This window comes from Bubalus kerabau, chromosome 4, assembly GCF_029407905.1.
Source record: "Bubalus kerabau isolate K-KA32 ecotype Philippines breed swamp buffalo chromosome 4, PCC_UOA_SB_1v2, whole genome shotgun sequence".
Taxonomy (NCBI): domain Eukaryota; kingdom Metazoa; phylum Chordata; class Mammalia; order Artiodactyla; family Bovidae; genus Bubalus; species Bubalus kerabau.
Window position 1 is genome coordinate 42,473,994 of NC_073627.1, and position 12,773 is coordinate 42,486,766.

The 12,773-nt window shown below is 46.5% G+C and overlaps 1 protein-coding gene across 1 annotated transcript in view; it reads right to left on the reverse strand.

Moving 5' to 3' along the window:
• Nucleotides 1-1,699, reverse strand: part of NXN (nucleoredoxin) — a 161,098-nt gene extending 159,399 nt beyond the window's left edge. Inside the window, exon 1 of the mRNA XM_055577007.1 lies at nt 1,194-1,699. Within this exon, the coding sequence (XP_055432982.1) occupies nt 1,194-1,553 (360 nt within the window). The 5' untranslated portion in view covers nt 1,554-1,699. The remainder of the gene's footprint in view (nt 1-1,193) is intronic.
• Between the last annotated feature and the right edge of the window lie 11,074 nt (nt 1,700-12,773).

Below are 12,773 nucleotides of genomic sequence, written 5' to 3' on the forward strand. Positions count from 1 at the left end.
AAATCCAAATCATGCTTCTCAACAAGATTCTATAGGCATTAAAGAAACACATGGCATGCCCTTACCATCCTCCAGAGTGGAATCTAAACGCCCCCAGCAGAGCCCTTCTGTCCACTCCATAAACAGAGATTCTCCTCAGGAAAGAACTCGGCTGGATTCACACGTTGCAGCAGGCATACTAATTAAGCAAGAGCGCTCCAAAACTTTTTCTGTTTCGATTCATGGCAAAATTTCCTGAATTCGTTTTATTAAAACAGACATCTTCATCCAACAGACACACTCAAAAATCCAAGCTAATTTCAGCAGCAAACCCGGGGGAGAGGAGGGGATGAGAAGTTGACAGAGGAGTGTAAATTTCCCCCAACCTCATTCTTCTGGTCAGTCTACACTTAAGGAATCGGTTCAGCGTTTAATTCGATGCCAAGACACCAGTGGCCCACCAACCAAGCCACTAACAGCCACATGGACGGGTCTGGTACAGTGCCCGGGAGGTATCAGGGGGGATGGCTGGCTGGACAGCCAGACAATGAAAGGCTCCCTGATGGCCTCTAGTTTAGTCCGAGGGAGGGAAAAGGGGGACCGAACGGAGGGCAAGGGGAGACGACCAAGCTCCCTTCTCGCCCAAAGCCACGGTCAGCGCCCGACACCCCCACCCCAGGGCGCCGGGGGACCCGCCTTCGGCCACAGCAGGAGGTAGCCTCAGGAAAGCAGATTTCTCTCGGAAAGAGAGAAAACTTCCTGGTTCGGGCATTATGGGTAGGGGGCCGGCGCCCTCCCCCCCACCACAGGTAGCCGCGGGGAGTCGAGGGCTGAGGGAAGGAAGGGGCCCCCTCCCCGCGCCTCTGCCCGGGGCTGGGGGTCACCGAGTCGGAACCCCCCCCCCCGACCGCAGCCACCCGCCACAGGAGGCTCCCAACATGGGGGGACCCGGCCCTCGACTCCCCAGGACGTGAGTCAGGGTCCCGGGGGCCGAGGGGTTTCAAACTTCCCCAGGGGGCGCGGCCTGGCATCGACACCGAGTTGCCGCCGCGGGAACCCCGAGCCGGCACGGTCCCGGGACGCGGGGCGGGCAGAGGCAGGGGACGCTGAGGAGCAGGAGGGGAAGCGCGTGCACTACAGGAGGGGGCAGCGGGGGCGCCGGGGGCCGTGAGGACCGGCTCCCGGGAACGCGCGGCGAGGCCGGCGCCGCTCACCTTCCTGTGCTTCTCCTTGTAGGGTAGCGCCAGCCACGGCATGTCCCGCACGAAGTCCTGCCACTGCCGCTGGTCCTGATCCGAGGACACGAAGACGATCTCCAGGCGGCGCCGCGGCTCGGGCTCCGCCGACGCCCCGGCCCCCGGCCCCGGCCCCGGCCCGGCCGCTGCGTCCCCCCGCAGGCGGCCGTAGAAGGCGGCCAGGCTGGCGCTGAGCTGCGCGCAGGGGGCGCTCAGGCTGCAGCCGAAGTAGAGCCCGAGCAGCGAGATGCCGCGGGCGGCCAGCGAGTGCACGTCCACCTCCTCGCCGCCGCCAGTCACTAGCTTCTCGCCCAGCAGCTCCTCCAGGAATCCCGACATCCTGGCCCACCGCAGCCCGGGCTCGCGGGCACCCGGGCGGGCAGGCGGCGGCGACACCGCTCCCTCGGTCCGCGCGGCGGGCGGAGGCGGCAGCTGCGGCGGCGTCGGCGGGCACAGGCGGGAGGCGAGCCACGCCCACCTACCACGCCCACACCACGCCCCTTCACCACGCCACGCCCCCTTTGTAGCCGCGCTTGCCTCCAGAGCACTGGCTGCGGGAGTGCGCGGGCACTCCCGCCGCGTGGCCGAAGTGCTCCCGAGATAGCCCCGGCGAGAAGGCTGACCCGAGACTCTCCGGTCTGTCGGAAATGCCTGGGACCTAAGTGAAGAAAGCAGAAGGGGCCGCTGAGCCAGCCTTTCCGAAGCTGCAGTCCGCGCAGGGCCGGGCTTGGCCTCACCCCTCCCTCCCATTTCCTCTTCGCTCCCTAATTCCAAATTCTCTCCGGAATTCTCCAAAGATTCCCACCCGAGTTCTCTTATCCCTCCTTGTTCTTCTTCCCTGCACTCTCTCTACCCACAGGCTATCCCGTTGGCCGTTTGTACCCCCACTGATCTCATAATACTTGTAGGACTTAACCGTCTTCACACAATGATAACTTGGTCCGGCTAGGTCTTGCTGATCTCTCTGTGTGTATGTTTTGTGTTCTCTACCACAAGAGGCCGGAAGGACGCCACCTCTTATGTTTTTTGTGTAGCTTCTGATCCGGTGATGGGCACATGGGAGGGCATCCATAAGTACTTGTGAGTTGATCGCAGGTCGCAGTGTGCATTTCAGTCGCCGCGGTCATTCCTCACCAGCGAGTGGCTTTCTTCCATCTCCACAAATATAGGCAACAGATGCCGAAGCATCTCTAAATCGATGCTGGCTGCTCTCCTGAAACGGTTCCATAGCTTCTACCCAAGTCTGTTGATAGTTGAGAGAAATTCTATGGATTTTTCTTTCTTTTTTTTTTTTTTTTTTTTTTTGCCAGCTGGCGAGATGCTGCCCTATGCTTAAACTGAACCTGGATTAAACAGGTGGTCTGTGGCAAGTCTTCCGGCCTCCCCCCAACACATACACGAAAAAAGAAAAATATCATGCCCACTCGCAACAGAGGAACAAGAACGTGCCAGCTCAGCTACCAACAACCCAGTGAAAGAAAAGAACACCCCTCTCACCGCCCTCCACCAGCCCTTTGCAAGTTATTTCTTGGGCATCCACCGCCATCTAGTGGAAAGAGCAAGAAAAGACAAAGGCATACCAGCAACCAAGCAGAATATTTGTATTTTATAGCTGCTTTCCACACACACACACACACACACACACACACACACAAATCATAACCTGCTTTACAAGAGTTCATTTAAACCTCATAATATAACCACAAGCTTTTTGGCACAAACATAAATTTTCATGCCTGAGGTTCCCAGTTTTTCTGGAATAGAACAAGGAATTGTACTGGTTCTCAGCTCAGTGAAATGTTACCACAGAAACTGGTGAAAGAGGTGGAGGTAGACACACCGGGTGGACTGGAAATCTCTTGAATGATAGCCACTTTCTCAGTATCCACCTAACACTGCTGCTCATTTCATAAGTAGGCTCTTTGGGTTGAGGATTGCCTTTAGGCAGGCAAGAACCCTATGACAAAGGCGAATTCTGAGTTCATTCTGAGTGTCCTGGCAAAATTCTCTGTGACTGCAGAGACAGTATTATTACCAACACATGGAAAGCATCACTTTTTAGTGAAAACATATAAAAGCCATTAACATAACAGACATTAATTTGTTAGATATCTTTTTAAAATTCTGGAAGTGGGTTAAAATGTTTTCTTTTCTCATCCAAATCGTATAGTTGAAATGCCCGTGGATGGGTTGCATCAGGTGCGATCCAAAGCATGTAAGATAGACTCCTATACCCTGATGCTTTCAAGTGAACGCTGAAGAGATGTAAGAGGACCATAGCATCTTATTGATGCCTAGAGACAAAGAATTTGTTGTGGAGGGAGGTGAGGAGGGAATTCGGGGGATTGCAAATTGGGGGAAATAGTGAAGTCATTATTACAGTACTTAACTCTGGTATACTAGGTGCAAGTCTGTATAAAGAGGTGGTTTGTTCAGCATTTTCCTTTTATTATTTTACAGGAAAGCACTTTCCACTGGAGTGTGTCCAAACCAGCATCTGGCACCTGGGAAAGTGAGAGTTTGAACATACTGTGCATGAAATATAAATAAAATCTAGAGAATTGTTGGTGCAGCAGGCCCTGGTTACATGCCAAATATTGCAGCTGCCTTTTAAAGGGGTGTGGAAACAGGGGATTTGCAATGGAAATGATTCCAAAATCATAGTTCGAGTGGGTGTTTGTTATAAGAAGAAGCCTGAAGGACTCTCTGGGCTTCCTGTAAAGAACAGCCAACATCCTTCGACTTATGGAGAGCATGCTCTCTGAATCTGCGGTTCAAGAGATCCACTTAAAGAAAATACCCCTACTGGTATTTAGCTAATTATGTCATATGAATTTACTGGCTATTCTGCAAACTATTATTGTTTTAAAATATGTGTTAAGGAACCACAACATGCCTGACATTTATAGCACATACACATTACAGAGTTTTCCTTTTGAGAAATTGCATTCTAAGGCATGTGATATCAGACAAAACATGCACTGGACAAATACATATTTGTAATCCGTAAGATTCACGAATCACATTCCTTGGTCTTCAGGACTAGAAGCATATGTGCACAAAAATATATCTGTGTTGGGACATCTCTGGCAGTCTAGTGATTAAGACACTGCACCTCCACTGCAGGGACACAGGTTCGATCCCTAGTCAGAGAATTAAGATCTCATATGCCACATGGGCCAGGTCAAAAAAAAAGAAAAGGAAAAAAAAGATGTATATGTACAGATAGTTACTGATACATTGGTGAACTTAGAAAAAGACTGGAAGACTGGAAAGCACCTAATTATGTACCAATGAGGAGGAATAAAAGATGGCACATTCATCATTTGGAATATAATCTAGTCACTGAAAAGAATTAAGATTTCTGTATACACTGTATCAGTCTGTGTTCTTCAGAGAAAGAGAACCAACACAGAGATTTGCTACAAGAAATTGGTTCACATGATCATGGAGGCTGAGAAGTCCCAAAATCAGCAGTCAGTCATCCAGAGGCCCAGGAAAACTGATGGTATAATTAATTCTAGTCTGAGTCCAAAGGCCAGAGAATCAGAAGAGCTGAAGGTATGAGTTCTAGTCCCTACTGAGTCCAAAGGCAGCAGGAGACCTATGTCCCAGTTCGAAGGCAGGTAGAGAAAGTGAATTCTCCCTTACATTTTGTTCTATCTGGGCCTTCAACTGATTGGATGAGGCCCACCCACATTGGAGAGGGCAATCTGCTTTACTCAGTCTACTATATGATGTGTTAATCTCATCCAGAAACACCCCCACAGACATACCTATAATAGTGTTTAACCAAATATCATACCGCAGTCAATTTGACACATAAAATTAAGTATCACAAGCCTCAGTTTAGTTCAGTTCAGTCGCTCAGTCATGTCCAACTCTTTGCGACCCCATGAATTGCAGTACACCAGGCCTTCCTGTCTATCACCAACTCTCAGAGTTCACTCAAGCTCATGTTCATCGAGTCGGTGATGCCATCCAACCATGTCATCCTCTGTCATCCCCTTCTCTTCCTACCCTCAATCCCTCCCAGCATCAGAGTCTTTTCCAATGAGTCAACTCTTCGCATGAGGTGGCCAAAGTACTGGAGTTTCAGCTTCAGCATCAGTCCTTCCAAAGAACACCCAGGACTGATCTCCTTTAGAATGGACTGATTGGACCTCCTTGCAGCCCAAGGGACTCTCAAGAGTCTTCTCCAACACCACAGTTCTTGGACTGATTGGATCTCCTTGCAGTCCAAGGGACTCTCAAGAGTCTTCTCCAACACCACAGTTCAAAAGCATCAATTCTTCGGCACTCAGCTTTCTTCACAGTCCAACTCCCACATCCATACATGACCACTGGAAAAACCATAGCCTTGACTAGATGGACCTTTGTTGGCAAAGTAATGTCTCTGCTTTTGAATATGCTATCTAGGTTGGTCATAACTTTCCTTCCAAGGAGTAAGCGTCTTTTAATTTCATGGCTGCAATCTCCAACTGCAGTGATTTTGGAGCCCAAAATAGTAAAGTCTGACACTGTTTCCACTGTTTCCCCATCTATTTCCCATGAAGTGATGGGACCAGATGCCATGATCTTTGTTTTCTGAATGTTGACTTTTAAGCCAAAATTTTCACTCTCCTGTTTCACTTTCATCAAGAGGCTCTTTAGTTCCTGTTCATTTTCTGCTATAAGGGTGGTGTCATCTGCATATCTGAGGTTATTGATATTTCTCCCGGCAATCTTGATTCCAGCTTGTGCTTCTTCGAGCCCAGCGATTCTCATGATGTACTCTGCATATAAGTTAAATAAGCAGGGTGATAATATACAGCCTTGACATACTCCTTTTCCTATTTGGAACCAGTCTGTTGTTCCATGTCCAGTTCTAACTGTTGCTTCCTGACCTGCATACAGGTTTCTCAAGAGGTAGGTCAGGTGGTCTGGTATTCCCACCTCTTTCAGAATTTTCCAGTTTATTGTGATTCACATAGTCAAAGTCTTTGACATAGTCAATAAAGTAGAAATCACAAGCCTACCCCTTATCAACTTGTCACCCATATGCATCTCCTTAAACTACACTTTCTCTCTAAATAAAGATAATACTAAGATCATGATCCCGCCAAATATGATACAAGTATATGGATTATGAAGAACTGAGCTTTGACTGTATGCAACCAAAACTGCACTCATTCCTTCCCCATAAGAGATAGTGATTCCTTGAGGATGTTTACTCACCTTGATGGCACATGACTTAAACACGATCATGTAAAATTAACAATATTTAAATACTACAATATAAAGTATATATACCATACACTAGATGCTAATTCAGAGAATACACAGTATTCCGGAGAATCTCACCCTGGCCCTGCAAGGTACTATCACCTAACTGGTGCTGTAACTGAATCTTCCAAAGGCCATTCTATTGTTCCATCAAACCAGGTGTTTCAGAGTGGTAAGAGCATGGTAAGACCATGTGAATTCTGTGAGCATGTAACTTGCCTATGCCTTCAGGGCCTGCTTAGGCCCAATCACACATATTCCACGTCAACCTGATGATGAAGTGTTCCTGTCCACGTCTGATTTTATGGGTTGGTGGGTCAGATAACACCCAGTTCATGATGGACAGCTCAGGGAGCATGGTAATTTCATGGCCCAAGCATTCAGCCTCTGTGAAGACCCAGTAGCAGGCCATGTGTGGTTTCTCCAAAGGAGAGTAGCTATCCACAGAGAATGTGAATAACTACTTTTCTTTGCCTCACCTGTAGCAGCTGCCAAAGGCTCCAAACAGCATCCCTATCTGCCACTGACCTACCTCAAGCACCACTGGATCTCATGGGCCATATGACGGGAGACAGGGCAGCTTCTACAGCAGCCTGGACCTTCTGCAGAGTCATCCCTTTTTCTGGACTCCACTCAAAACCAGCAAATTTGTGGTCACTCAACAAATGAGCGAGACTTCCCTGGTGGTCCACTGGTTAAAAATCTGCCTTGCAATGCAGGGGACATAGGTTCGATGCCTGGTCGGGGAACTAAGATCCCACATGCCACGGAGCAACTAAATTGGTAAGCTGCAACTACCAGGACTGCATGCTCTAGAGCCCACGCATTGCAACTGCTGCACTGGAGCCCCCAAAAAAGATCTGCATAATGCAACAAAGATCCTGAGTGCCGCAACCAAGACCCAGCACAGCCAAATAAATACATATGTTTTTAACAATGGGCCAGAGTGCCCAATGTTGCGTGGCAGCCTGGATGGGAGGGGAGTCTCGAGGAGACCAGATACATGTGTATATGCATGGCTGAGTCCCTTCACTGTTCACCTGAAACCATCACAGCATTGTCAAACGGCTATGCGTGCATGCTCAGTCACTTCAGTCATGTTGGACTCTTTGCACCCCCTGTAGCCCGCCAGGCTCCTCTGTCCATGGGATTCTCCAGGCAAGAATATTGGAGTGGGTTGCCATGCCCTCCTCCAGGGGATCTTCAGATCAGATCAGATCAGATCAGTCGCTCAGTCATGTCCAACTCTTTGCGACCCCATGAATCGCAGCATGCCAGGCTTCCCTGTCCATCACCAACTCTCGGAGTTCACTCAGACTCATGTCCATCGAGTCGGTGATGCCATCCAGCCATCTCATCCTCTGTTGTCCCCTTCTCCTCCTGCCCCCAATCCATCCCAGCATCAGAGTCTTTTCCAATGAGTCAACTCTTTGCATGAGGTGGCCAAAGTACTGGAGTTTCAGCTTTAGCATCATTCCTTCCAAAGAAATCCCAGGGCTGATCTCCTTCAGAATGGACTGGTTGGATCTCCTTGCAGTCCAAGGGACTCTCTGATCCAGGAATTGAATCAGTGTCTCCTGAGTCTCCTGCATTGCAGGCAGATTCTTTGCCACTGAGCCATCAGGGAAGCCCTGTGTTAAATGGCTATACCCCAATACAAAGTAAAAAGTTTTAAAAAATGGGCCAGAAAAGGAAACCCAAATGAGAAATATACTGTCTCCAAATACCAGGGCATGCTGTAGCCTAGTCAAGTTGACACACAAAATTCACCATCACATACACCGGTATGACATCTCTCTAAGATGTAACACAAGAGAAAGTAAGGTGCAGAATATGTAGAAAATACTAAGCAACCACTTATAAATTTTTAAGTGGAGAGAAAAATGTATATATATACATAAATATAAAGTTTATATATGGATGAAATATATCTGGAAGGACATTTAAAAATAGTAAGGTTGCTTAGGGAAGGAAATTGAAGAACTTTGGAATAAATGTGAGGAAAATCTGGAAGGTATTATTCTAGTCCAAAAAGAAAGTATATTTTGAATTTTCAAATAAGAACCTATTCAAGGTTAAGATGCTACAAGTGGAGAAAGGAATGTTTAAAGAATATCAGGACATCTCAGAATAAAAGAGACAAAGTGTTTCACACACACACACATTCAGATGCCATTAAAACAAAGCTATTAGCACACAAAGAACATTTTGATTATAAAAGTTTTCCAAGTCCACTTACTTCAAGAAATAATTGAGTCAACAAAATTTGAGTAAAAACTGATTCAAACAAAGTATTACTTTTCGGGGGTGAGGGGGGTGGGCATACTGCAAGGCTTACAGAATCTTAATTTCCTGACCAGGGATTGAATCTGGGTCCTCGGCAGAAAAGCCTGGAGTCAACCAGGGAACCAGCAGGGAATTCCCTAAAAAATGTATTGCATTTAATTGGAAGTTCCCTGTAAAAAGATTTTACCTGTAAATTAATTCTCTAGTACAGTTTTTGGCATCTCCTTTATCTTTTCCTTTTTTAAAACCTGGTCTTTGGTGGCAGATGTACTGATAAGGGAAATTGTTTGATGGAGAGGTGAAAGAAGCAAAATATGGAGGCAAGGTTTGACAAAGATCAAGATGAGGGAAGGGAGGAGCTTCCCTGGTGGCCCAGTGGATAACACTCCATGCTTCCATTCCTGGTCTGGGAACTAGATTCCACGTGCTGCAACTAAAAAAGATCCTGCATGCCACAATGAAGCTCAACAATGCCATGTGCTGAAACATAGATCCAGTGCAGCCGAATAAATATTAAAAAAAAAAAGACAGGGGAAGGGAAAGAGGGGTGCTGTCCTCCCTGGTTACAAGAGTAGTGTACTCCTTCTCTTTCTGGCACCCTCTTGATATGTAATTTTAGGAATTCACCATCATAGTTCTTTCTAGATTTCATTTTATCCCTCAGCAAAGCAGGAGTCTGGTCTCTCATTTTTCAAGCCTTGTATTTCTTGTCTGAGTCAGAAATGCAAAGTGCTACAAACACATTATGCATATTTATGTTTGCCGCCAACACTTTTCAGAGCAAATCTCAGGATTACAACTTGTCATCGATGCGACCCTACTGCAGATATAGCAGTGTGTGTGATTCATGACACAAGTATTCTGGAGTAGGCTCTAACCATCCACCAGGCTGCCAGGCTATAGGCCAAATTTCCAATTCAGCTTTTCATAAGCAAAGCCAAAGCAACAGCAGAAGAGATAGTAAGCAAGTCTGATTGTTAGTCAATAAAACCTCCAAACAAATTATGCTCTGGAAGAAACCTGCTCCAGAATGTTACGACCACCCTTTAGAATCAGGCTGGAGTCTAAGGATTTGGCACTGGAGACAGTACAGGATACCTCTGTTGTCACCATGGCTATATTGTAAGTCAAAGGCATAAAGAATTAAGAAATAATAATAAACATTTTCTGGGACTTCCGTAGTGGTCCGGTGGCTAAGACGCTGCACTCCCAATACAAGGGGACTGGGTTCGATCCCTGGTTGAAGGAATAGATCTCACGTACCACAACTAAAGATTCCACATAATGCAATTAAAAGATCCTGCATTGCCCCAACTAAAAAGTATCCTGTGTGCCACAGTGAGGATTGAAGATCCTGTATGCCACAACTAAGACCCAGTGTAGCCTAAATAAGCTTTTTTTTTTTTTAAATATGGGGAACAGTATGGCAATTTCCTAAAAAACTAGGAGTAAAACTACCATATGACCCAGCAATCCCACTACTGGGCATTTACCTTGAGGAAACCATAATTGAAAAAGACACACGTATCCCAGTGTTCACAGCAGCACTAAGTACAATAGCTAGGACATGGACGCAACATAGATGTCCATTGACAGATGAAAAGATAAAGAAGTTGTGGTACAGATACACAATGGAATATTACTCGCTGTATTTCTACAGCTTTTTGAGTTGGTTCTAATGAGGTAGATGAACCTAGAGCCTATTATAGAGTGAAGTAAGTCAGAAAGAGAAAGACAGATATCATATATTAATGCATATATATATAATCTTGAAATATGGTACTGATGAACCTATTTAAGGTTGATAGAGATGCTGACATAGAGAACAGACTTTTGGAGGGTTGGGGAGGAAGAAGGTGGGATGATTTGAGACAGTAGCATTGAAACATATATGTTACCATGTGTAAAATAGATAGCCAGCTGGAATTTGTGGTATGTCACAGGGAACCCAAAGCTGGTGGGTGCTCTATGACAACTACAGGGGTGGGATAGGGAGAGAGGTGGGAGGGGGGTTCAAGAGTAACATATGTATTCAGTTGAGTTCAGTCGCTCAGTCGTGTCCGACTCTTTGCAACCCCATGAATTGCAGCACACCAGGCCTCCCTGCCCATCACCAACTCCCGGAGTTCACTCAGACTCACATCCATCGAGTCAGTGATGCCATCCAGCCGTCTCATCCTCTGTCGTCCCCTTCTCCTCCTGCCCTCAATCCCTCCCAGCATCAGAGTCTTTTCCAATGAGTCAACTCTTCGCATGAGGTGGCCAAAGTACTGGAGTTTCAGCTTTAGCATCAGTCCTTCCAAAGAAATCCCAGGGCTGATCTCCTTCAGAATGGACTGGTTGGATCTCCTTGCAGTCCAAGGGACTCTCAAGAGTCTTCTCCAACACCACAGTTCAAAAGCATCAATTCTTCAGCGCTCAGTTTTCTTCACAGTCCAACTCTCACATACATGACCACTGGAAAAACCATAGCCTTGACTAGACGAACCTTTGTTGGCAAAGTAATGTCTCTGCTTTTGAATACGCTATCTAGGTTGGTCATAACTTTCCTTCCAAGGAGTACACGTCTTTTAATTTCATGGCTGCAGTCACCATCTGCAGTGATTTTGGAGCCCAGAAAAATAAAGTCTGACACTGTTTCCACTGTTTCCCCATCTATTTCCCATGAAGTAATGGGACCGGATGCCATGATCTTTGTTTTCTGAATGTTGAGCTTTAAGCCAACTTTTTCACTCTCCACTTTCACTTTCACCAAGAGGCTTTTTAGTTCCTCTTCACTTTCTGCCATAAAGGTGGTGTCATCTGCATATCTGAGGTTATTGATATTTCTCCCGACAATCTTGATTCCAGCTTGTGCTTCCTCCAGCCCAGCGTTTCTCATGATGTACTCTGCATATAAGTTAAATAAGCAGGGTGACAATATACAGCCTTACCTATGGCTGATTCATGCTGATGTGTGGCAGAAACCATCATAATATTGTGAAGTTATTATCCAATTAAAAATAAAATTTAAATATACGGTGGTGGTTTAGTCACTAAGTCATATCCAACTCTTGCAACTCCATGGACTGTAGCCTGCCAGGCTTCACTGTCCATAGGATTCTCCAGGCAAGAACACTGGAGTGGGTTGCCATTTCCTTACCTAGGGGATCTTACTGACCCAGGGATCGAACCCAGGTTTCCTGCGCTGCATGCAGGTTCTTTACCAACTCAGCTACCAGGGAATTCCTACATACATACATACATACATATATATATATATAGTACTCTTGCCTGGAAAATCCTATGGATGGAGGAGCCTGGTGGGCTGCGGTCCATGCGGTCGCTAAGAGTCGGACATGACTGAGTGACTTTACTTTCACTTTTCACTTTCATGCATTGGAGAAGGAAATGGCAACCCACTCCAGTGTTCTTGCCTGGAGAATCCCAGGGACGGGGGAGCCTGGTGGGCTGCCGTCTATGGGGTCACACAGAGTCGGACACGACTGAAGTGACTTAGCAGCAGCAGCACACACACACATATATATATGTATATATATATATATATGTATTGTGCTATGCTAAGTCACTTCAATTGTGTCTGACTCTTTGCAACCCCATGGATTAAAGCCCACCAGGCTCCTCTGTCCATGGAATTCTCCAGGCAAGAATACTGTATATATTTATACTTGACTGAGAACTGGGCACAAATCAAAGAAATGACAAGGAGTCCTAAAGTCCAAACTCACCTCACAAACACTAAGGACCACACGTTATTGAGAATGATTCTGAGCCACCACTTCCAGATCCAAAACAGATTGTGGAAAGCAGACCACTGGAAATGGAAATGTTCAAGAAAGCACTAAGCTTGGACAGAAGCATATGTCTTCCTGGGTACAAGTTGCAGAAGCAACACATCGATTTTAGACTTTACCCTGACACAGAGAAGAATTCTGAGCAGGACATATGATTGCTTTGGTGCTGAAAGACCATCCTGTGGATGGTTTGGAGAAGAGCAAGGGAGGAGGC